Raw genomic sequence first — 26,157 nt, forward strand, 5'->3', positions numbered from 1 at the left:
GGATTGGCTGGAGTAGGCTAAGTCAGCGCTCCTTAAGAGACCAGGGAGGCTGCGGCTGTGATCCTCGGCTCTCTAACGTTGTGTTGTTAGGAGAGGCCTTTTGTGCGCCTTTCGGGTTGGTTGTGGGAAGATACCCTTACAACCCGACATTCACACTTGCATGTCTTCAGACCCATACGCTCTTCCGGTGCTGTCTATAATGATGCCCCACCCCCACCCACTCATAAATTAAAAGTTTACTGCCTACAATGTGCACCTGGTCCGTGGCTGAAATAAAAGCACCCCGGCCAGGAATATAAACCTTCTAAATGCATTTTTGGGGCCAAAGGGTAACAATTACAGGGGGGCGATGCCCTGACACCCCCATAGAGAAACCACCACTGGGTGAAATTACATCAGAACTAGAATTTTGTAATTGTTGCCCTCCCCTCCTGTCTCATGGTTTTCCTCCCTTATGCCAAGAAGCATCTCGAATGAGCTACTGCCAGCATTTTACCACGGGTGCCCCTAGGCCAAAGAATTGCCTCAAGTGTGCCAGGATTACTTAGTTGGTTTCCATTATGCCAAGAATTCCCTCCAGCATGCCAGAAGCAATAGTTTTCACAGTTGCCTGTCATGCTAACAATTGGCTCCAGTATGCCAGGGGTAGAATTATTCCATGGGCCCCTCTCTAAGCCACGAATTACCTTCAGTATGTAAGGGCCAATGGCAGACTAGCAAGCATAACATCACATTCTCACACTCATTCTTACTCGCACTCCATCATTAAATCTCACTTGCACTCATTTATTCTCACTCACTCTAACTCACTCTCACTCATTCTTACTCTGACTCCAACACACACTCATACTCACTTGCTCTAACTCCGTCATTCTCGCACACACTCACTCACTCATTCTCTCTCCTTCATTTACACACATTCAGATTCCCTCTTACTCATGCTTTTTCAGTCATGTGCACTCGCTCTTATTGTCGCTCATTCTGACTCACTCATACTCACCTACACTCAATCTCACTTACACTCACTCACTGCCTTTTAGTGGCTCTCACTCACTACCCCTCACTCACACACTCTCATGCTTCCACATACAGAAATACACTGAAACACATTCTCTTTCACACAGACACACTCTCTCCAGCAGCACGCACACTACAAACGTTTAAAACATGTTTTTACTTAAGACATCTGCCACTAAAGTTCTTACTCTAGAACCTGGTGCCTCATTTTTTTTATTTTTTACACTAATAGTGATTCACTATTAGTGTAATAAAGAATTGGCAGGAAACGAAGGTGGAGCACGACTAAGGGCGGGCAGCCTCTGTCTTCTTGGTACTCAGTTTGCTACCTCTGAGGCCAAGGGCCACACAAGCAGTGCCAGGGGTCTGAAGGGACAAGCCAGGAGTCACAGCCGAGACCCCTGGCAATCCCTAAATGATGTCCATGCATGTGACCCTGTTGAGAACATCATACAATGTGTCAAGTGACTCCATTCAGAAAATCAGAATGTGTTATATTTTGTGACTCCATTCAGAATGGCACTTCTCTATTTCATTGCCATTTAGAATATCATTGTCTGCTATGTCATGTGACCTCATTCAGAATATCACATTCTGTGCTATGTCATGTGATACCACAGAATGTGCTGTCATGTGCCCCAGTCACTGTTTTTTTAACCATAGATAGAAAAGTTTCATTCCTAAAAATACTGCCATAACTGTAGCATCTCCCCATAGAAATTGATTTCTCTGTGTTTGTTTCTCTGTTTTGCAGGATGTCAGGAGCACCCTAAGCAGGTAAGGCTGGTTTATTATTCTCCTCTCTGTGTAAGGAGCAGGTCTCGCTGCTGCTTTGTGTAAATACCACCACTGAGCTCCTCCGGTTTTCCTCAATTCAGAGTTGTGTAAAATCTCATTTAAAATTTCCTAACTATGATGCCATTCTTCAAAACATCTCTTCAATGCTTCCCAACATCATTGAAATGTCATTAAAGCCATATTCAGCCCTCATTCTTTAGTAAATTCCCTCCAATAAGAAGAGGTCTCGTCCAGTTCTCATAAACCTCATTGTAATCCTCAGATCTGCTCCTAGTCCTAAGAAATAATCTCTCTCTAGTCTGCAGTGGCCTCCCTCCAGTCCATAGCATCCTCTTGAGTCTTTAGAAGCCTCATTACAACCCTCAAACCTCTGCCCAGGTCACTGACCACTCATTCCAGGCACCTAATCCTTCTTCAAGTCCTCAGACTTCCTTTTGTGTCTTCTAAAGCCTCATTTCAGTCTTTTTTTTTATTTTATTTTTTTTATTTTTATTTTTTTTTTTTTTTACGGTCTTTATGTATCAGTTTTGGTAACAGCACAGATTCAAACAATAAACATCACTGGCTCAGCGTCATGTCATTTATCAATGAAAACAGTGGGGTGTAGTTAAGTGGCATCGCATTTCTGAAAAAAGATGGAGACATTTCTTTACAACTACTGCATCATGGTCACACCGCTGGCAAGGGTGTCTGATCCTACATGTCTCAGATCCTGTGGGCTGCTGGGGGAGGGTGTCTGATCCCACTCGTCTCAGTTCCTGTGGGGGAGGGTGTCTTATCCCACATTTCTGATGGATACATCTGCCAGTGGATTCCTCACCTTGTGAATATCCCCTGCGCCAGCAACATTCGGAAACTTTTGTAGCAGTCCACGCCGATGGGGTCGAAGATGACGTCACAGAGACACGGCTCCGCTCGCGACTCCACTGACGTCACCGGCTCCATAAGAAGACCTCCTCGGCGTGATGACGTCAGTTCCCTTTTTTCCGCGCCGACGACGCCAACGGATTTCGGGAATCGTTACTGGTAGCTTTACCTGTTACTTTGTGTTTATTCCGAAGTTTCTCTGTCTTTCTTCGAGAATGTCGGCAAGGAAGTCTGGTTTCAAGCCTTGCCATGAATGTGGCAAACACATGTCCATCACTGACCCGCATGACGACTGCGTTTGGTGTTTGTCATCGGACCACGATGTTGAAGGATGTTCGTGTTGCAGGAAGATGAGCTCAAAGGCTCTTAAGGAAAGAGAGGCAAAGCTCTTTATCGCCCGGATGAAGAGAAAGGAGAAAAGAGGTAGAAGAAGATCCAGGTCGAGGTCGAGGTCGGCTTCCAAGTCGACGTCGGGACATGCTTCAAAGAGCAAGAAGCATAAGAAGAAAAGGAGGCATTCGTCTCATCACAAGGCCTCGACGTCGAAGTCTAAATCGCCTGCTCGGCGTCGAAGGGAGTCAGTGTCTCCTTCTCCTGTTCCGGCTTCGCCTCCCGTTCCATCTTCTCCTGTGTTTTCTCCGGCTCCGGCTGATTCGCCGGTGCCGGCGTCCTCTCCGGCGCCGATGGCTTCTCCAGGTCCTGCAGGTCCTTCGGCTCCGTCTCCGACTCCGGCCCAGGATGAGGATGATCAGGCTCCGGGTGAGTCTGTGACGCCGCAAGTTCCACCGTCGGCGCCGGCAGGCCCGAGTCCGGTGTTACCTGACCAGTATCCAGCTTTCCCTAATCCAGGTCAGGACCCCTCGCAGTATCTCAATGCGATGTATGGGGTGTTCTCACGGGCCATGTATTCCTCTGGTGCACCTATGGGTCCGATGGGTCCGATGGCTTTTAATCTGGGAGTGCCGCAGGTTTATCCTCAAGCACCGTTTATGCCTTTCTTCCCAGCGACGCCGTCTTGGCAGATGCCGGCGCCGAAAACATCGACGCCGCTTCCCTCTTCACCGGCGCCGACTCGACCTCGTTCGACGCCGGCTGCTCCAGCTGATACGCGTTCGACGCCTCTGCCGGCGCCGTCGGATTCGATCACGGCGCCGCCGACGCCGCAGGTGCGGATCCGTTCCAGGAGAGAGGCGCAGAGAGTGCTGGAGGAGAGGAGCTATCTTATGGATGAGGCTGAAGAGGGAGAATTGGTCGAATCCGATGAGGTGTTTGACGAATTGAAGGAGGCAAGTGGGTTGGATTTGTCTCCGGAGTGGGAGATCACTCCTCCTTCAGATGAACCTTCTAAAGACGCGGCTCCTTATCATGCTGTGATAAGAAAGGCTGCAGAGTTGTTGGACCTTCAATTGCCATCTGTTGAGTTCAAGTCTAATATCTTGACTGAGGTGTTGCACTCTCCAACTGCGGTGTCAGAGCCGCTGTTGCCTTTTAATGAAGCAATATTGGAGCCTGTGTTGGATGTGTGGCGCAAGCCTTTTTCGGCTCCTGCGGTGTCCAAGGTGGTTGCAAGGAGATATAGGGTGGCTCCGGGGGATCCTGAGTTTTTGTCATCACACCCTTCACCTGAAAGTCTGGTCGTTCAGGCTGCTTGTTCTGGACGTTCAAAAGGTGCGTTTCCTCAGGTCCCAGGGGACAGAGAGGCCAAGAAGGTGGACCAATCGGCCAAGAAAGTCTTTTCTTCAGCCAGTATGGCATTAAAGTCTTCTAATGCGACTTGTTTATTGGGGCGCTATATCCATGCGCTTATGGATTCAGCTAAAAAGTTGGCACCGAAGCTGTCGGAGGTGGATAGGGCAGGCTTCAGTGAAGTACTGTCGGATGCCCAGGCGGCTGCTCGTCAGGTTATACAGAGTGGCTTGGATACAGCAGACTCAGTTGCCAGGGTCATGGGGTCTTCAGTTGCCACCAGGAGGGGAGCATGGCTTAAGTCCTCCGAATTTTCTTCGGATGTCCAGTCGACCTTGTTGGACTTACCTTTTGATGGGTCTGGTCTGTTCGGGAAGAAGGCTGATGCTGCTCTCGAGCGCTTCAAAGAAAGTAAGGCTACGGCTAGGTCGTTGGGCCTTCAATCCCAGCCGAGAGGTACTTTCAAGAGGTACAGAGGTTTTGGAAGGGCGAGTTTTCGTTCTTATAGACCAGCCCAGCAGCAGCAGCAGCAGCAGCAGCAGCAAAGCTCCAAGGGATATAGAGGAAGGCTTAGAGGTCGCTCACGTGGCCGTCAACTCTCCTCCTCCTCTTCCTCTTCCTCAGCCCCTCCCACCACCGCAAAACAGCCCTAGATTCGACATTCCGGATCATGCTGGTCCTGTGGGGGGCCGGCTTACCCATTTTCTACAAGATTGGGAATCGGTTACTACAGACCTTTGGGTTCTGGATCTTGTAGAAAATGGGTACGCCCTTCCCTTTCGGGAATTCCCTCCAGTTTACCCTCCTTGCCAAGGTGCTTGCTCGGAGGACCACCGTCTTCTCCTGCAGGAAGAAGTCCTGAAGTTGTTTCAGAAAGGGGCGATAGAGGTGGTTCCGGAGCAGGAGAGGGGTCAGGGATGCTACTCCCGGTATTTTCTGATCCCGAAGAAGGACGGCAGATTGCGTCCGATACTAGACCTCAGAATCCTGAACTTTTACCTGAAACAGGAAAAGTTCAAGATGCTCACCCTTGCGCAGGTTCTTCAGGCGCTGAATCAGGAGGACTGGATGGTGTCGCTCGACTTGCAGGATGCGTATTTTCACATCCCCATTCTGAAGTCGCACAGGAAGTATCTCCGTTTCACGGTAGGGTCGCAACATTATCAGTTTGCGGTCCTTCCGTTTGGTCTTACTTCGGCACCTCGAGTCTTCACAAAGGTGATGGCAGTGGTGGCAGCCCATCTCAGAAGATCGGGAATTTCGGTTTTCCCTTATTTGGACGACTGGCTGATCAAGGCGGAGTCGTCGGAGAAGGTGCTGTGTCATCTGCAGGATACAACTCGGCTGTTGTACAGATTGGGTTTTTCGATCAACGTGCCCAAATCTCACCTGGTGCCCTCTCAGCGCAACCTGTTCATAGGTGCGGTACTGGACACTACTGTGTGTCGAGCATTCCCTCCTCCTCAAAGGATTCTCGACATACAGGAAATGATTCCTTTGTTTTTCAGCGGAGCGGTTGTTCCAGTTCTGAAGGTCCTTCGCCTGCTCGGTTTGTTCGCTTCCTGCATACTGTTGGTCAACCATGCACGCTGGCACATGAGGGCGCTCCAGTGGTGCCTCCGCAAGCAGTGGTATCAGCACAAGGGAGATCTCAGGGAGTCTGTGAGGATCTCCAGAGAAGCTGCAGCGGAGATGTCTTGGTGGAGCGTGGAGGGCAATCTGTCCCAAGGGAAGCCCTTCCATCTACCTCCATCGGTGGCCACGGTGATAACGGATGCATCCACCTTAGGGTGGGGTGCTCATCTGGGGGATCTGGAGATCAAGGGTCTTTGGTCTCCAGAGGAAAGGTTGCTTCACATCAACCTTCTGGAGTTACGGGCGATACGCTTGGCGCTCAAGGCCTTCCTCCCTTCCCTTCGCGGTCAGTCTGTTCAGGTTCTGACGGACAACACTACCGCGATGTGGTATATAAACAAGCAGGGAGGAGTGGGGTCTCTTTGTCTGTGCAGAGAGGCCCTGCGTCTATGGTCCTGGGCTCAGGACCATCGGATTTGTCTGATGGCAAATCATCTGGCCGGGGTGTTGAACGTTCGTGCGGACAGTCTCAGTCGGCAGTTCTCTGCCGACCACGAGTGGAGGCTCCATCCGGAGGTAGTTCGTCACGTCTTTCGGACGTGGGGAACTCCTCGGGTGGATCTGTTTGCCACTTTCGAGAACGCGCACTGCCTGTCATTCTGCAGTCTCCAGTATCCGATGCAGGGGGCGTTGGGAGACGCGTTTCAGTTGAGTTGGGGCTCACGACTCCTTTACGCGTTTCCTCCCATACCCTTGATTCCTCAGGTTCTGAGGAAGGTTCGCCAAGACCGGGCCCAAGTTATATTGATCGCCCCGGATTGGCCAAGAAGGGTGTGGTACACAGATCTTCTCCACCTCTCCTCGTGCCCTCCGCTCCGTCTCCCTCTGAGGGCAGACCTCCTCTCGCAGTCGGAGGGGCAGGTTCTACACCCCCACCTCCGGGGCTTACACCTTCATGCCTGGAGATTGAACGGGGCAACCTGAATTCTTTCTCTCTCCCGCCAGATGTGGTGGATGTTATTTTATCGGCCAGGCGACACTCCACCAAATCCATATACTCCTATAGGTGGTCTAAGTTCGTTCTCTGGTGTGGAGAGAGGTCGATTGATCCCTTGAAGGCTCGTTTGTCTAACATTCTGCAGTTTGCTCTTTCTCTTGCCCAGCAAGGCTTTGCTGTGGCCACTGTAAAGGGATATTTATCGGCTTTGTCGGCTTTCCTATGCCTGCCGGATCAGCCGTCCTTATTTAAGTCACCTATTGTGCTTAGGTTTCTCAAGGGCCTTACGAATAAATTTCCTCCTACTCCCTTTATTGTACCTCAGTGGGACTTAAACCTTGTACTGACTTATCTTATGGGTTCTCCTTTCGAGCCCTTACATAAGTGTCCCTTGAGACTGTTGTCTTTTAAGACGGTTTTCCTCGTTGCAATCACCTCGGCAAGGAGAGTAAGTGAGCTTCAAGCTCTTAGTTCAAAACCCCCATTCTTGACTGTGCATGCTGAACAAATGGTTCTCCGGACCAGGGCTGCGTTTTTGCCTAAGGTGGTAACTCCCTTCCATCTGGGGCAGTCCATTACCCTTCCTACCTTTTATCCTCCCCCTCACCCTTCCAAGGAGGAGGAGAGACTTCACCGCTTGGACCCTAAGAGGGCGGTGAGCTTTTACCTGGACAGGACTAAGGACTACAGGATTGATGACCAGCTCTTTGTGGGCTTTGCTGGCTGCAGAAAGGGTCGTGCGGTGCACAAGCGCACCCTTTCAAGATGGATTGTGCTATGCATCAAGATCTGCTACTCCCTAGCTGGTAAGGAGCCTCCGGAGGGTTTAAGAGCTCATTCCACTAGAGCAAAGTCTTCTACCTCTGCTTTGTCTAGGGGTGTTCCTGTGGAGGACATTTGTAGGGCGGCAACTTGGGCCTCCCTTCACACCTTTGCAAAACATTATTGTTTAGATTCTGAGGTGAGGAGGGACGGACATTTTGCCCGTTCCGTCCTTCAGGATTTTCTGGTATAGGGGGATGGACACCCTCCACCGGGAGCGGGGACTGCTGTGGAATCTATTCACAAGGTGAGGAATCCACTGGCAGATGTATCCATCAGAAGAACAAGTTACTTACCTTCGGTAACGCTTTTTCTGGTGGATACAGTATCTGCCTGTGGATTCCTCACTGACCCACCCGCCTCCCCGTTGTCCATCCTTCTATTCCAGTGACTCTATGACGGTAGTTCTATTAATGATTTCAAATGTATTTATGACTGTCAAGGACATTGGGTTATTTCTAGTGCTTTGATGTTTCTTTTCCACACTGTGTGTGTTGATATGCATATTGTGTACTGTGTATGCTGTTTATGTACATATTGCTGTCAGTCCGTCCGTGTGCCTCGGAGGCACGGAAAAAAGGGGCGGAACTGACGTCATCACGCCGAGGAGGTCTTCTTATGGAGCCGGTGACGTCAGTGGAGTCGCGAGCGGAGCCGTGTCTCTGTGACGTCATCTTCGACCCCATCGGCGTGGACTGCTACAAAAGTTTCCGAATGTTGCTGGCGCAGGGGATATTCACAAGGTGAGGAATCCACAGGCAGATACTGTATCCACCAGAAAAAGCGTTACCGAAGGTAAGTAACTTGTTCGTCTCAGTTCCTGTGGGCTGCTGGGGGAGGATGTCTGATCCCACATGTCTCAGTTCCTGTGGGCTGCTGGGGGAGGGTGTCTGATCCCACATGTCTCAGTTCCTGTGGGCTGCTGGGGGAGGGTGTCTGATCCTTTGTCTCAGTTCCTGTGGGGGAGGGTGTCTGATCCCACATGTCTCAGTTCCTGTGGGCTGCTAGGGGAGGGTGTCTGATCCCACATGTCTCAGTTCCTGTGGGCTGCTAGGGGAGGGTGTCTGATCCCACATGTCTCAGTTCCTGTGGGCTGGTGGGGGGGGGGGGGCTGACTCCAGCCCTCTCATCCACCTTCCCTCGCCTACAGAGACTGCCCCCACATCTCAGTTTCCTGTGGAGTGTCTCCATTCCTGAGGGGTCCTTCCACAGGCCTCATGGCATGGAGGTGACACACATGTGTGCTGCTTGTTTACTGGCTAGTCTTGTTAGTTCATTATTAACAGAGCTTAATGAGGCATCCTACCTGTCAAATAGGTATTCTGTTGTGAGGCTAACGATCCAATCTCCTCAAAGCCTTAACAGATACACGACTTCGGGATCACTTAACAAAATAATTCAAGCTGGAGGTGGACCACATAAAATAACTGCACATGGTTTCAACACTGATTGCAGAACAGAATTTAAGGTTCCAGTCATTTTCACAAGGACAATGTGGAGCACCAAGGCTGAATGAGCGCAGGACCACAGGCAGCCTGGCTGCCTGGCTGTAGTGACCCAAAAAGCTGCAGGGTATGGAAGAACCAGAGGTGTGCGAGGAAAATCAAGCTGTGTCCTGCTGGACAACATTTATCTGTGAGCGAGATTTAAAATACGGAATGGGTGTAACTCATAGAGATTTGAATAGTGAAGTGAGATTCCTGAGTGCAAGTGTAACTGCCCCATGGCCCACTATTCTCCTGTGGAACACAACAGCTTTGGGATGGTGGGGCCCCTGTATTACCTGCAACTATGGAGTGGATTTTTCTCGCAGCTGGCACAACACTTCTGAGCGACACACGGCTCTGGAGAGATGTCAAGTGATGTTCTGTCGAATTGTGGCACTGAAAGGTACTCGCAGTGTGGCTCATGTTAAGAACCAATTTTCCAGACGTTAAGCAGTTTATATTTTATTGATTGTCACCCCGGACTGAACCAGTGGGCCCAGCTCCAAGGGTGACTAGTGCCATCTGAAATGTCCTGAACCAGGGTACTGCACATGCACATTAGTACCATCAGTGTTATTTTTCTCTTAAAACTTTCCTCTAATACTTTTACAACTATGACACCAGTCCAGCGTAGGCTGGCTCTAGTTTCAACAAGGGCACCAGTCCAGCGTAGGCTGGCTCTAGTTTCAACAACGTCACCAGTCCAGCGTAGGCTGGCTCTAGTTTCAACAACGACACCAGTCCAGCGTAGGCTGGCTCTAGTTTCAACAAGGACACCAGTCCAGCGTAGGCTGGCTCTGGTTTCAACAAGGACACCAGTCCAGCGTAGGCTGGCTCTGGTTTCAGCAAGGACACCAGTCCAGCGTAGGCTGGCTCTAGTCTCAACAAGGACACCAGTCCAGCGTAGGCTGGCTCTGGTTTCAACAAGGACACCAGTCCAGCGTAGGCTGGCTCTGGTCTCAACAAGGACACCAGTCCAGCGTAGGCTGGCTCTGGTTTCAACAAGGACACCAGTCCAGCGTAGGCTGGCTCTGGTTTCAACAAGGACACCAGTCCAGCGTAGGCTGGCTCTGGTTTCACCAACGTCACCAGTCCAGCGTATGCTGGCTCTGGTTTCAACAAGGACTCCAGTCCAGCGTAGGCTGGCTCTGGTTTCAACAAGGACACCAGTCCAGCGTAGGCTGGCTCTAGTTTCAACAAGGACACCAGTCCAGCGTAGGCTGGCTCTGGTTTCAACAAGGACACCAGTCCAGCGTAGGCTGGCTCTGGTTTCAGCAAGGACACCAGTCCAGCATAGGCTGGCTCTAGTCTCAACAAGGACACCAGTCCAGCGTAGGCTGGCTCTGGTTTCAACAAGGACACCAGTCCAGCGTAGGCTGGCTCTGGTTTCAACAAGGACACCAGTCCAGCGTAAGCTGGCTCTAGTCTCAACAAGGACACCAGTCCAGCGTAGGCTGGCTCTGGTTTCAACAAGGACACCAGTCCAGCGTAGGCTGGCTCTAGTTTCAACAAGGACACCAGTCCAGCGTAGGCTGGCTCTAGTCTCAACAAGGACACCAGTCCAGCGTAGGCTGGCTCTAGTCTCAACAAGGACACCAGTCCAGCGTAGGCTGGCTCTAGTTTCAACAAGGGCTCCAGTCCAGCGTAGGCTGGCTCTAGTTTCAAGCAGTCGCATGCTCATGGTCTTTGCAGAGCTGAGAGGGGAGGGGTGGGATTCACACGGAAATGGGAATGATCAGATCACATCCGAGAGGCACCCGCCTTACTTTTCAGGTCCATTTCGCTCACTCCTCCTCTATCCTCAGCTCTTAGGTGCCTGAACACTGTGGGTCGGGGACTTTCTGGCCGTGACACAGGATTCAGGTGATTCCTTCCTGGAGCACAGACCATTGGAGAGCTTTGAAATCTGCAAAAGAAAGACCCGTTTATTGTCGCCTCCCCTAGTCCTCATTTCGCCATCACCACCGCCCCTGACTAGCATCATATCGTTCACACACAGATCAGAGTGCCTGGCCCTATGTCTTCAACGGGCTTAGTTTTTGTCCTTGATTCTCCTAGCCATGATGGCATCAACATCTTCTGGGGTTGGTGTCCACCTTGGATAGTGAGGAATGATGTACACCACCGTTCTCTCCATGTGCAGTTGGCTTGGAGCTTGTTCCGTCAAGGTGTGAAGCATCAGCAAGTAAACCCACAAGAAGTAAGTAGATGGCTAGATCAATGTTCTGATGTTATGACGTGCAATTTGCGTTTCTGTTACAAGGGTTCGCATAACCTGGGTCGGGTAATCAGCCATTTCTTGTCCCTGAAATGGCGGCCCATTGTCTGTTCTTAATTCACTAGAGATGCTGAGGGCTGCTATTTATTTTTTGAAGTTTTGGTGTCCCTTTCTCTGCTGACATCTACCTCTCTCCTGGACCTCTGGGTATTTTTTAGAATCATCAGTGTCTGCCACCCATCGGGAAAGTTCCGAAATACAGCAGTCCCTCAGACCCAGGGAGCGTTCAAGATGTCTTCAGAGATAGTGGGCAGCGAGGACTCTGTTTGGTTGAGTGAGCATTCTCTCCCTGTGTTCTCCACAAGGTCATCCAAAGGGCGGGACCGTACCTCTGTGCAGTCTATTTTTCATTTTCATGATCCTTTGAAGGTCCAACTGGGCCAGTTGTGCTCTTGCATCGCCAATGCTTGCAGGATCATAATGTGATGGCCTTGAAGGAGGCAGCCTTCTGACAGTGCTTAATTTGTGAAATATAAAGTCCAGGTGCTCAAATATTTGTCGTCTTTGCACTTTTTTTTATGCAAATGTCGATGGGACATCAAAATAAAAAAGTAAACACTTCATAAAGTGTAAGCTGAAATCAGGCTTGGCTCATTCTCTTTATTTTATTTCCATACTTCGTGGTACTCATATTAGCGATCTCAAAACACAAAAGGCACGTTGTGATAAGATGAGCTTTCAAGACCATCTGATCGTATTAAAACAGTAAAAGCAAATCTCAAATACTAAACGTTAACTGGATGCAAGTGTGCAGTCTTCAGATGAGGCTTCAATATACAGTAAAAAAACAGAAGTTCTGCTGCACATCCTTATTAATTCCCAAATAGGGTTGGTTACCTTGGCGAGGAAATCCTCGCCATTGTTTTTGTTAAACATTTTTTAAATATCAGCAATATTTCAATATTATTTCCAGCCTAGTGAGGCGATCACCAAACACAAATGCACAGTTACAGAACTGAAGTCTGATGTATAAGGAGGGGAGGTGCGATTCCATTAATTTCCCTCTCAGAAGACACTACTGCAAAACTGCAAATGACAAGGAACTCGGCTATTAAAATGGTACATTCTTAATAATACTTTCTTCGTTAGACAAGACCGTAAACAAAAATATGTTTATGATGGAAAATCTGACACTTCAAATCACTGCCTATTCAATCCCAAGGGCGCTTGAAACGAGTTTGTGACATCCCACAAAAGGCCACATTTATTATCTACCTGGAAGTTACCCCTGTGCATATTAACATCACCGGAAGGGAAATGTAAAATCATAACACGGCAGACTGTAAAGAGATGCGCGCCAAACAGAATGTTCACTGGTTTACACGAGTATCGTTAAACCCACATTCAATTTCAGCAGAAATAATTCTACTTTCCAAAGAGACACCGTGGAAATATCTATACACTACAGAATATATCAAGACACGTTCCCATTTTTGTCTAAAATCCCCTCCTCTTGCTCTTCTGTACTAGTCTAGAAGCATGTGGATTGATGAGAAAAAGTAAATGAAAAGGGCATGGCCCTGCCTTTCCAGCAGCCTCCTGGCCTGAGGGCCGGAGCACTGCACACTGTGCCCCACCCAGTGCCATGATTGCTCGGGCCTCTGACTCTGTTCAGGTGACCGTCACCACCTGCAAGAAAAAGCAGCATTGGTTTTGCAGCGTGAATCTTTCTGGATTCACTATGCTGTGCATTATTCTGCCATTTAGTGGTTGGGTCTGGAATTGTAATCTTTTTTTTCCTTTTTTTTTTCGTTGCCCAAGAATTCCAGAGCTTTTGGAAGAGGAATCGAGGAAAATCGTAGAAAAGCGATGAAAATCAAGTTTTCAGCTACACCGGACTACAGTTCAGGTGACCGGGACGACGAGGGAGAAGGTTCGCGACCAAGACCTTGACGTTCTACGGAGAATGCGCTCGCAGGGGGCTCCCTGAGCGCGGGGGATGGACAAAACACAGTTCAAGTTTAGCACCAATTGCCACCACAAATACGCCCAGAAGGACCAGCATCCAGTCTGCAACCTCTGCCTGCCGCTCGACCACAGCAGCGAAGGCTGCAACACGTGCTCAGCGTTTACACGGAAGACCCTTAGAGTAAGGGAGAGGCAGAGAAGTGCGAATCACAACATGCAGGGGCAGGGACCACCTCCATCGCTCCGAGACTTGGGCCTCTCTAGTGGAGAAGAGGACCACATCGCTGAAGTACCGGAGGACTGCACAGTCGTCTAGGTCCATAAGAAGACGTTGACGGAGGTAAGGGAGTCGTCGACCCCTAAACACTCGAGCAACACTCGAAAGGGTGAAGCTAAAGCCCCGAGCGACACTCGTAGAAGTGAAGCTAAGTCCTCGAAGGGAGCATTGCCGCCGAAACACTCGATGAAGGCAACAGCAACCAAGGACAGTCAGCCGAGCGGATCCTTCGAAAAGGACTCCCAATCGCCGAAAGCCCTCGAAAAACAAAGATCGTCGAAAGTTGCCCTCGAAAAGGACACCTCAGCACCGAGAAAGGAAGGGCCGACATCGTCGTCGGCGGCCCAGAAGACAGGCGCTCCAGCCCTCGACGCCGAACATGCCGCCAAGATGGAGAGGAAGAAAATGAGGCTCGAGGCCGAAATGGCGCGCATCCTGCAGCGGAAAAGGGACTTCGACGAGAAGATGAGCCAATACACCAACCCGCGCTCTAAGTCGAAAGAGACGACGAGGACGTCGAACAGCCGAAAACGCCTGAACCAGTCGAGGAACAGGGGGATGAAGACTATTATTTCGAGGTAGAAGGCAATGAAGATCTGCAATCCTACCGGGACTCGACGTCCTCCGGAGGCACAAGACCTAGAATGGCAGAATCTCAACGCAAAATCGCCAGAGGAAGGGGTAGATACTCACTCACCCTACGAGGCCCTCGCCGCCAGACGATATGGGGTCTACAACATGGTTGTCCAAAAGGCTGCATAGACGTATGGAGTGAAAATGGAAGAGGAGAAGGCCAAGACATGTTTGGAGAGACTACTGCCTCAACAAACTAGGAGCCAATTCCTGCCCATGCTCCCTAATGTGCTGGATCAAGGAAGAGAGGCCTTTAAGGAACCAGCAATATGCAAGGCTGTGACGCCGAGAACAGAGAAGTATAAGCATTCTTCAAAGGACCCTGCATACATACCAGCCGACTCCATAATTGCAGCAACGGCTAGGAAGAGGGCCAATGTGCCCACTAATGCCGGCCCACCTCCAGACAAGGAGAGTAGGAGGATGAATCTCACAGGGAGAAAGGTGGAGAGAAATGCGATGCGCCAATTGATTGCCGCAAATTCCAACGCACTCCTCAACAGGCACGCGTGCCAACACTGGGATGAAGTGGGGCAGCTCCTAAAGAACAGTACCAACAAACAGCAGCTCACCTAGTAGAAGAAGGCAAAAGCATGGCAAACACATGCCTAAAATCAGCATTGGATGCTGCAGAAACATCAAGCAGACTGTTGATGATAGGGGTGACCGAGAGGAGACACGCATGGCTCAGAATTTCGGGATTCAAGCCAGAGGTGCAAAGCAACATCTTGAATACACCTTTTAACGTAGAGCAACTGTTCGGCACACCAGTGGACGAAACGTTGTCACCGCTCAAGAAGGACAATGAGACCGCAAGATTCATGGGAGCGTTGCAATTCAGAGGGATGAGAAGGGGCACACCCACAAGAAGGCCAAGTGGTAGAGGAGGCAATGTGTCTACCACATCGCACCAGACGTTCCAGCAAGGCTACCAAGGGAACAACCCAAGGCCAGCAGCAACAGGGACAGCAGCAGCAGAACTGGCAGTACCAGCCCCGGAGGCAGTCCTTTTGAGGGCGCGGAAACGGGCAAGGACAAACATGAAGGGGAGACCAACAGCCCTCATCCAAGTGACTTCACCAGGAAGCAGACCCCCACCCTAGCAACACCTCAGGGTGGGCGAAAAGACATAAAGGAAAACTGCAGCCGAGCGTTCAACAACAAACAGTACCTCGAACACTCAACACCGATAGGGGGGAAGAATAAAAGACTTCATCCAGGAATGGAGGGAGGTTACATCGGACAAATGGATACTAAACATCATACAATACGGATACTGTATAGAGTTAGAAAAACAACCTCCGAACAGAAAACCAAGAAGCAAGGCACACTCGGCGAAGTAGCTCTCGCTCTTACAACTAGAGGCACAAGAACTGCTCATCAAGGAGGCAATACAGGTGGTGCCGAAAAAACAAAGGGGTTTACTCAACTTACTTCCTGGTTCCAAAAGTGGACGAAACACTAAGATCTATCCTGGATCTAAGGTTCTTAAACAAATTCATAAAAACTCAAAGATTCAAGATGACTTCCCTACAAGAGGTAATACCACCGATACGACAAGGGGACTTCATGGCTACTATAGATTTAAAGGACGCGTACTTACACATCCCCATCAACCACAAACACAGGCGCCTGCTAAGGTTTGTGATCAACCAAAGCCACTACCAGTTCACTGTACTGGCATTTGGCCTAAAATCCGCACCAAGAGTGTTTACAAAATGCCTAGTGGCTGTCGCAGCACACCTACGAAGGCAAGGAATACACGTATACCCCTATCTCGACGACTGGCTCGTAAGGCAAGTTCGTACAGCCAATGCAGACTACACATCCAGCAGGGCATACTGACACGACTGGGTTTCCCAATCCACTGGGAGAAATCGTCAACAGAACCAGAGCAAATCAAGATTCTTAGGGGCAGAGATCGACACCATACAGGCCAAAGTGTTCCCCAGCAGGAAGAGAACATTGGCGATACTGAAGGAAACGCGTCATTACCGCAAGGGGAAAGTTCTGACAGTGAGGACGGTGAGCAAGCTGATGGGAATGATGGCGTCCTGCATTCACCTAGTCCAAAATATTCGACTGCACATGAGGCCATTCCAGGAATGGATACAGCCGCAATGGCCACAGGCAACTGGGAGTTGGGAAGATCTAGTGGTTGTCACACACGCAGTGCATCAGGAAATAGCGTGGTGGAACTAACAAAACATATCACAGGGGAAACCATTCACACAACCAACTCCAACAGTGACCATCACGACTGACGCCTCCCAGCTAAGGTGGGGCGTACACATGAACAAGCTCAAGGTGAGGGGGCTATGGTCGCAACAGGATGCGGTCAAGCACATCAATTACGTGGAACTAAAATCGGTGTTCATAGCCTTAAAAGCCTTTCAGATGGAGCTGTACGGAAACAGGGTGGTGATCCAAACAGACAACACCACGACCATGTTCTACATCAACAAACAAGGAGGAACACAGTCAGTAGCGCTATCAGGGCTAGCAAAGGAGATATGGACATGGGCTATTCCACTGAGGATAGACCTACTAGCAATACATCTCCCAGGGAAGGACAATGTGAAAGCAGACACTCTGCAGGCAGACATCAGCATCCCACGAATGGGAGATCTACCAACAGGAATTACAGAAAGTATTCCGGAAGTGGGGTACACCAAAAATAGACTTATTTGCAACACACCAAAATGCCAACACTTCGCAACCAGGCCATCAGTCACAAGGGAATGCGCTATGGATAAGTTGGTCAAAGACATTTGCATACGCTTTTCCCCCGATGCCACTGATACACAGGGTATTCTACAAATGCAGGATCAGCAACATGTTACTGATACTGATAGCATCTCAGTGGGCCGAACAGTCATGGTTCTCACAAATAGTGGAGATGGTACAAGCACCAGCGCACATATTCCCAAGACGAAGGGACCGGGTAACAATGCAGAACGGGAGGGTGCTACACTCAGCCTGGCGGCATGGCTCCTGAAGACCTAGAGTTCGCCCACCTCAAGCTACTGGCGAGCACAATGGCAGTGCTCAGGGAGGCAAGAAGGCCTACCACAAGGAAATTCTATGTAGCAAAGAGGAAAAGGTACTCAGAATGGTGCATTAGAGCAGTTGCAAAAAAAGATCGCAAGGGAGTCAACAGCACTGAAATGTTTAACACACCTACTGCAAAGTAAACTAAGCTACACATCCCTAAGGGTACACTTAGCGGCGATTGTGGCTTACACAAGAGGAGAAACGGGGAAATGTTTCTTCACCTCACAAGTAGTAAAGAGATTCCTAGAAGGGGCAAAGAGAATCGCACCTCCAAACAGAATGCCAGCACCAGCATGGAACCTCAACGTAGTGCTGACCCAATTGATGAAGGCACCATTCGAGCCGATGCACAAGGCTACACTGCACATGCTCACACTAAAGACGGCCTTCTTAGTGGCTATCGCATCACTACGAAGAGTAAGTGAGTTGCAGGCACTAACTCTTCAAGAGCCCAACCTGCAGATACACAGTGATAGGATCGTAATGAGAACAGACACACACTTCATGCTAAAGATGGTGCCCCGTTTCCACATCAACCAAACAATCCAAATACCTAGTTTTTTCCAAAAACCAACCACAAGCACAGAGAGAGCGCTGCACACACTAGACGCCGGGATGGCTGTGATGCACCAAATAGAAGGGACAAAGGAGTGCAGAAAGACAAAGCAACTCTTTGTTTCCTTTGCAAACAGTTTTTGGGGACGACCAGTTACCAAAATTACAATTGCACGATGGATTGCACAAACCCTACAACTATGCCACAAACAAGCTGGACAACTGTTACAAGGAGCAGCTTATGCTCATTCAACAAGGTAGAAAGGAGCAACGATTGTGTTTCTGGCCAACACACCGATTCAAGACATTTGCCAAACTACAACATGGTCTTCAGTGCACACGTTCACTAAGCACTACTGTGTGGATATCCAAATGAACAAAGAAGCACAAGTGGAACAGAAGGTCTTACAACACATATCCAGTAACCAGTGCTCATCTTCCACCCAGCCACCACAATAAGGACAAACCGCTACAAAGTCTATGCACAGCATAGTGAATCCAGAAAGATTCACGCTGCAAAATGTATAGTTTCTTACCTGTCGGTGTAGTTTTGCAGCTTGAAGACTTTCTGGATTCACTAGCGAACCCACCCTCCTCCGCCAAGAGATGAGACAGTAGGAAAGGGATTTAACACATACAAGACTTTACAAAATAAGAGGAAAAACTAGAATAACACAAGACGGGGAAAAAAGAATCCGAAGATGGCGATCAAAGGTGGGAGCTTCCGGAGGAAGCACGTCGACGTCACGAAGGACACCAAATGGTGGTATTTCGACGCCCACCTGGGCCACGGGTAAATAAAAGAGAAAAAAGACTACAATTCCAGACCCAACCACTAGATGGCGGAATAAGGCACAGTATAGTGAATCCAGAAAGTCTTCAAGCTGCAAAACTACACCGACAGGTAAGAAACGATACGTTTTTAGGTCTCGCCTGAGACAGCGCTTTAGCGCTGCTCTCGCGAGAGCTTTTGTAAATGGTGGATCTGGAAGTGCAAACGAGTGCTTTCAGGCCTCCAAATACCGTGCATGTGCGCCGGGCGCGCGCACCATTTGGCAGCCTGCACACCATTTGCTTTCACTGTCACGGCCGCTTTGAAGTTTGATCGCGATCAGTTTCACTTTCGCGGCCGCTTGTTTGTCATGTGAGTCTTGTTTGCTCCTTGTGTCCAGTACTCACTGCCTCTGACCGTCCCTTCCCCTCCCCCTGCCTTTGTCAGCAGGGTTCCGTCCGTCCCTGTTTTCTAGTCTCCTTGTCCTTCCAGCCCATCTCACCCGGTCTGTTGCTGCCTCCACTGCTTCCTTGGCCGGTTGATCTTTTTCTCCTCTCCCCTGTGTGATCTTCAGACTGGATGTCTCTTTCGTGTCTGCCTCTGCCCGCCACCTTTCTGTCCCTTCGCCCTTCACTGTCAGTCGTTGACTGTATCTCAGCTGCATTGCTTGGTTTGCTTCACCCTTACTTGTCTCTTTGTTTTCTGCCTGTTATGATTCAGTGGCATGTGTGTTTTTGTGATGAGCTGTCTCACTCAGAGCTTATGGTTGTCAGTGCAGTGAGTACAGTCGAAGACCAAGGCACATGACAGCCGAGCTTCCCTTCACGCTGCATCACTGAGTCTCTGATACACATCTATTCACCAAAATGCCAGGGTTAGATGAAGTGGCGTCACGCACCCTTTTACCTCAGTGACTGACACCATATTGTTGTTCTCTTAGCCCCTCGGCTGTCTCTTCATTGCATCTGAGGGTCAATTGGAAGCACGAGCACTTTTAAAGCAAACACAAATAAAACAAGCATTTGCAATGCAATAGGTCTCGCATTTACGCGAGTTTGAGCTATTGGCATTGTAAATAACAATGCCTTTTATTTATGTTTTAAAAACAGAAACAAAAAAGGCATTGTCATTTACAATGTCACTAGCTCAAACTCGCGTAAATGCGAGACCTAAGGCATTGCAAATGCATGTTATTACTTACTGCGGTTACTGATGGTGGCACTGCCTTTATTAAGAGGCCTGCTGCACTACTTCTTCAAAGTGCCCTCCTCAATGTTGTGCTAACTGGTGCTGGTGACTCGTGCAGTGTGTGTGTGCGGGGGCGTCGTCCACCGTCCGTCGAATGAAAAAGGTTACGCATGGCACACTGCCGTAGTCCCCTATTCCCATACAACCAAATACAGCCCAATCAATGGACCGCATACCGGCAACACTGAAAGCAAGTTGATTCGCATCATGGATATGGATTTATTATCAACCTCGCTGTGCTCTCTCAGCAGCACTCTTCTTCTTCACCGAAGGACTCTGGAGACTGTAATAACACTGCAGCAAGGCAACTCTATTTAATTTACTTTGACACATAACGTGCAGACTGTAGTGCAGTCGTTGATGTAAGTTGGCAGTGTAGACCCGGCCCTGATAAAAAGGTGCTGGTGCTAAGCACCGGCACAAAGGTGATGAGATCAGGTCATTCCTGACATTATATAATGATGCTAATTTGTGACAAGAGTGGTCGTGAGTTTGTCAGTCACTTTTTAGGTCGAGCCTGAGCCAGCGCTCAAGCTCTACGAAGAGCTGTGGTAGTTCACTACGGAGAGCAGCTTCTCCCACTCCCCCACCCTTGTTTTTCATTTGCTCTTGTGTTTGTCCTTTGTAAATGCTGTCTTCTGATTCATTATGAGGCTTGTTGGTCCCTCCTTAGTACAGCCATGTTGTCATTTGTATCCTCCCGTGGCTACTGGCCCCTTTTTACTTGGCTGTTACACGGGGCGTGTACCATTTCCTCTATTCAGTTTCTCCGGGCTACGTGCTTCGCTTACATTTAGGGAATACAATAGGTCTCGCGTAAATTGGAGACCAGTTGCATTGCAAACGCTTGTTAAACTTGTGGCGCATCAGATTGTAAACTGTGCAAGATTCGCGGTTGGTGATTGTTCTCCGGCTGTAATTTGCCACATTTCTGAGTTGGACTGTTGTGCTAGCTAGTCTGTGACGAGGACTCCGGGTTCCCACGTAGTAGCTTGCTACCACATCCACATTTAGTGCCTCGTCAGGGACAGTAAGCGCTATATACATACCATACGGTACTCGAGAAGGACATGGCCCTTGACACACCAGCATTTCCTTTTTGAGTGAATCACGAACACACGTTGGTGTCCGCGACTGCCGGTCAGTCCCACAAGAGTGCTGAGCAGACCTTTTTTTATTCTCCCTCACCGCTTGACTGCCCCAAGTGTGAACATTCTGGGCACAATTCCTCGAGTGACTGCCCCAAGTGTGAACACTCGGTGCACAATTCCTCGAGTGACTGCCCCAAGTGTGAACACTCCAGGCACAAATCCTCGATTGAGCAGCCCCAGCGAGATTCACAGGCACGCATGTAGTAGTGATCTTGGTGACCTGTTCAGTCCTGTTGTACGGTACCTTGCAAATGTAAATTAAAATAAGTAGTGCGAGTCCGTACATTTGTATAATAATGGGCTCGGTTTGATTAGCCGTGTAAATCTGTGTTGCTAGCACAGGACGTTTGGCCAAATCTATCAGGCACCCGCCCGATTCTGAAGAGGAGCTCTTTTCGCCTCCCTCTGGACAGTGAGGAAGGAAGTCTGCAATGTCTGCTTGAGATGCGCTGAACTGCTGGCTTTAGCCCTTCCTTTTGATCAGCAAGTTAAATATATAGGTGTGAGTGGCAGGAAAGAGGCCTCTTAGCCAGGCACTAATTTGTCAACCCCCCCACCCCTCTTATGTTTTCTTCTAAGCAAAGAATTGTCTTGCAAGTAGTTTTCCTGTGTGTGCACTTTACAATCCCTGGCCTCTGGTGTGGTTGTGTCACGTGTTAGCTGCATGCCTGTTCTCTGCATCATTGATGCTAGCAAGCACGAAGCGTGGGGCACGGGTGCGATGCGGTTTGGTCACGCGTTAGCCTCATACCGGTTCTCTGTGTGATTGATGCTAGCAAGCGCGAAGCATGGGGGACAGATGAGGTGTGGGTCACGCGTTGGCTGCATGCCTGTTCTCTCTGTGATTGATGCTAGCAAGCACGAAGCATGGGGGGACAGATGCGGTGTGGGTGGGTCACGCGTTAGCTGCATGCCTGTTCTATGTGTGATTGATGCTAGCAAGCGCGAAGCATGGGGGACAGATGAGGTGTGGGTCACGCGTTGGCTGCATGCCTGTTCTCTCTGTGATTGATGCTAGCAAGCACGAAGCATGGGGCACAGATGCGGTGTGGGTGGGTAACGCGTTAGCTGCATGCCTGTTCTCTGTGTGATTGATGCTAGCAAGCACGAAGCATGGGGCACAGATGCGGTGTGGGTGGGTCACGCGTTAGCTGCATGCCTGTTCTCTGTGTGATTGATGCTAGCAAGCACGAAGCATGGGGCACAGATGCGGTGTGGGTGGGTCATGCGTTAGCTGCATTCCTGTTCCCTGTGTGATTGATGCTAGCAAGCACGAAGCATGGGGGACAGATGCGGTGTGTATCCGGCCTGGACCCGTGTTGCGAAGAGTTGGGAAGTTTTTCGTCATTTCTTTGCCTTCCTTCCCTGTAGGCTTTAGTCACTTCTTGGCGCGCTGGGGTCGATCGCCGTTAGTCATGCAGGGGAGATCACGTTATTGAAGATGGGCTCTTATCTGCGACTCGCATCAGCTACCTCAGTTGGTGTTCAACACCAGAGAATTTGTTTGCCCTCTGATCGGTTACCGGTGACTCACAGCATGTTCCTTGGGCCTATGTTCCAGCCACCCTTCATTGGCCTACTTGCTCTTAAATCTTTCCCTACTTAAATGTGCTGTAATGTTAAGTCCTGTTCTGGTTGTTAAAATTACACTGTACACATGTCCAAATTATTGAGTTTTAAACTGATCAGCCAAGGCTCTGATAATGATTTAAATTGATTGCAAAGTGAATGTGACCTATTTTTCCAAAATGCAACCTATAAAAAAAATAATAAAGTTGGTAATCACTTGGGCAAGCCTGGATGATCCAGTCGTGTGATGTGTGCCTAGGACTTTGGAAGAGATCGGTGAGCACCGGTTCAGGAGTTGGATACTTCTTCTAAAAAAGGGGTCTGCGTCCTTCCATGGGCGAGCACTGGTTCAGGAGTTGGATACTTCTTCTAAAGAAGGGGTCTGCATCCTTCCATGGGCGAGCACTGGTTCAGGAGTTGGATACTTATTATAAAGAAGGGGTCTGCATCCTTCCATGGGTGTGGCACCGGTTCAGGAGTTGGATACTTCTTCTAAAGAAGGGGCCTACATCCATCCATGGGCGTGGCACGTGGTTTCCTATAGCCATTACTGCTGATTGAAGATACGCGCTCTCCAAAGGATGGAGTTGTTCTAGCTCCCAGGTTAGTCATTGAAGTGTATAGCGCGTTGAGGGGAATGACCTATCTGTGGGCACCGCTAGCCTTAAGTATCAACAATGAGGCTACCACAGCTCTGGACCGTCTATGTTCACTCACTTGTACTCCATATCCACTAGCTTCAAAGAAATGGTCTTCACTTCTTTCTGCTTGCGGCACTACGCTAATGGTTTGTGTGGGGGCCTAAATCGTAATTCAGAGGATGCAGTGGCAATCCCCTGGTGGCATTATGCCTTTCCACAGTCCTCTTAGCCTGGTAGGGTGTCGTATATAAACTATGCAAACAATCCATTGTCAATGTCACACTGCATAACTTCAGCATTATGCCTTCTATTCTCTGATTGGCTTTAGGCCTTGGTGAACTTTCAAAAAAAACTACAATGATAAAATACACATAAAATAGCTGCTCCTTTGAACTAGGGCTCTAATTTATCGAAACCAAATATTAAAATGTATCTTCTGGTGGGTAACAAATCACACCCTAGTCATGAGCTCAGGCTCCATTTTTTAAGCCTGTATGTCAGACATGCACAGAAGAGATGGTCCCTACTACCGGGGGTTTCAGGTAACCTTTCCCCAGCTTTAATCATTATTATTAGCTGGCTTGGTGGAGTTCAGCTCCAGGTAGGTGTTGTTGCAATGTGGCCACCTCTGCCAGTCAGACAGATAGGTGATGGGCATTAGCTGTACGGCCAGTGTGTCACAAACTATATCTTTCAATGGGCATTAGCTGTACGGCCAGTGTGTCACAGACCATATCTTTTCGATGGGCATTCGCTGTACGGCCAGTGTGTCACGGACCATATCTTTCAATGGGCATTAGCTGTACGGCCAGTGTGTCACGGACCATATCTTTCGATGGGCATTAGCTGGATGGCCAGTGTGTCACAGACCATATATTTCGATGTGCATTAGCTGTACGGCCAGTGTGTCACAGACCATATATTTCGATGTGCATTAGCTGTACGGCCAGTGTGTCACAGACCATATATTTCGATGTGCATTAGCTGGATGGCCAGTGTGTCACAGACCATATCTTTCAATGGGCATTAGCTGTACGGCCAGTGTGTCACAGACCATATATTTCGATGTGCATTAGCTGTACGTCAATGTGTCACAAACCATGTCTTCCGCGTGCTGAGGAATGGATAGAGTAGATGGTCCAGGTGTCCTTTTTTTTGTGCAGCTCTTTGATCTCTGGAAATGTTGATGCCCCTAGATACATGGTCATGCACGTGTTCAAAACCCACCCAAACAAACTCTTTCCCTGAAACTTCATGCCCCAGACTTGGCCGGTTTCTTCCCTCTGAGAAGCACTGGGGATTCATTCGTTGAATGTACATTGACTGACCTTGGCCTGCAGCTGTCACCAGCGCGTCGCTTCAATGGAGGGTCGCTGGCCTTCTTCCGCAGTCATTACCTGTAATGTTACTGTTTTTATTTATATATATATATATATATATATATATATTCCACACGCACACCTTCGCAATTCCGAAAGAAATTCCTGGAATTTCTTTCGGAATTGCGAAGGTGTGCGTGTGGAATATATGGGAAACGGAGCCCATCCGGGACCGCCACGTGAGAAGCTCCAGACTTCCGTATCTTAGCGTTCGGATATATATATATATATATAATTTTTTTTTTTTTTAGAACCTCAGCAACTTCTCTCAGTTGTAGTGAGACCCTAAAACTCTGCATTCAGTCGGCAGCACAGGCCTTCATTTGTAGATTCTACCATCTGCCTTATCATTGGTACTTCTCTCGTCTGACTTATGTGTCACTAGACCCCACAGGTACCTTTCTGCATCTCTAGCCTGCATGTCCAGAACTTAAAATGCATCCCTGTGCAATATCCTAAATTAAATCACCCTGTACACATACAGTTCAGGCTCATAGGTGGAACCCATGTATGGATACCCTCCGCGCCTATCAGTGAATGAGTTCACATCTCGCTGTCCTCTCAAACACCCCATTCTGAGCGCAGTGATGACCCCCCAAATACACTTCACTGGTGTCTGCACAGCCCGCACCTCCTTCCTCGACCCTTCCATCCAGTTCTGCTGTTTTAAACCACATCCTTCCCCACACAGACTTCTTTGCAGCTTAGACGCCGCCTCTGCTGCCTATATGGTACAAAAGGGGGTGGTGATGGACGGAGCATCAGAACCAATCAAACACTCACACCCAGTCAACAGATCTGGGTTTGATCCATCACCGTTCTTTAGCCCACTCTGCCACCCCAGTTCAGACATGGCCATATGCAAATCAGTCTGACCCTGTGCCTCATGGGAACAGTCCAGCCCAAACTGCCAAGCCATGCCTTCCCTGGACCGGAAACAAGCTTCCTAGGACCGGTTTCTGGCATTTCAGCCGTCTTCAGCCAGGCTTGCTTGAATCCAGTGGCAAAGTGAGCAAGGGACTCACGTCTGAGCATACCCTGCCAACTTATGGCGAACAAAGCGGTACAAAAGGGGGTGGTGATGGACGGAGCATCAGAACCAATCAAACACTCACACCCAGTCAACAGATCTGGGTTTGATCCATCACCGTTCTTTAGCCCACTCTGCCACCCCAGTTCAGACATGGCCATATGCAAATCAGTCTGACCCTGTGCCTCATGGGAACAGTCCAGCCCAAACTGCCAAGCCATGCCTTCCCTGGACCGGAAACAAGCTTCCTAGGACCGGTTTCTGGCATTTCAGCCGTCTTCAGCCAGGCTTGCTTGAATCCAGTGGCAAAGTGAGCAAGGGACTCACGTCTGAGCATACCCTGCCAACTTATGGCGAACAAAGCGGTACAAAAGGGGGTGGTGATGGACGGAGCATCAGAACCAATCAAACAC

At 49.3% G+C, this 26,157-nt stretch overlaps 1 protein-coding gene across 1 annotated transcript in view; it reads left to right on the top strand.

Moving 5' to 3' along the window:
- Nucleotides 1-1,771: 1,771 nt before the first annotated feature.
- The window catches only part of LOC146770459 (vespryn-like), a gene marked incomplete at its 5' end in the record, with an annotated part of 81,691 nt that continues 57,305 nt past the window's right edge, over nucleotides 1,772-26,157 (top strand). The window contains one exon of the mRNA XM_085640432.1: nucleotides 1,772-1,794. Coding sequence (XP_085496558.1) covers nucleotides 1,772-1,794 — 23 coding nt within the window. The remainder of the gene's footprint in view (nucleotides 1,795-26,157) is intronic.

This window comes from Triturus cristatus, unplaced genomic scaffold, assembly GCF_964204655.1.
Source record: "Triturus cristatus unplaced genomic scaffold, aTriCri1.1 SCAFFOLD_205, whole genome shotgun sequence".
Classification (NCBI taxonomy): Eukaryota; Metazoa; Chordata; class Amphibia; order Caudata; family Salamandridae; genus Triturus; species Triturus cristatus.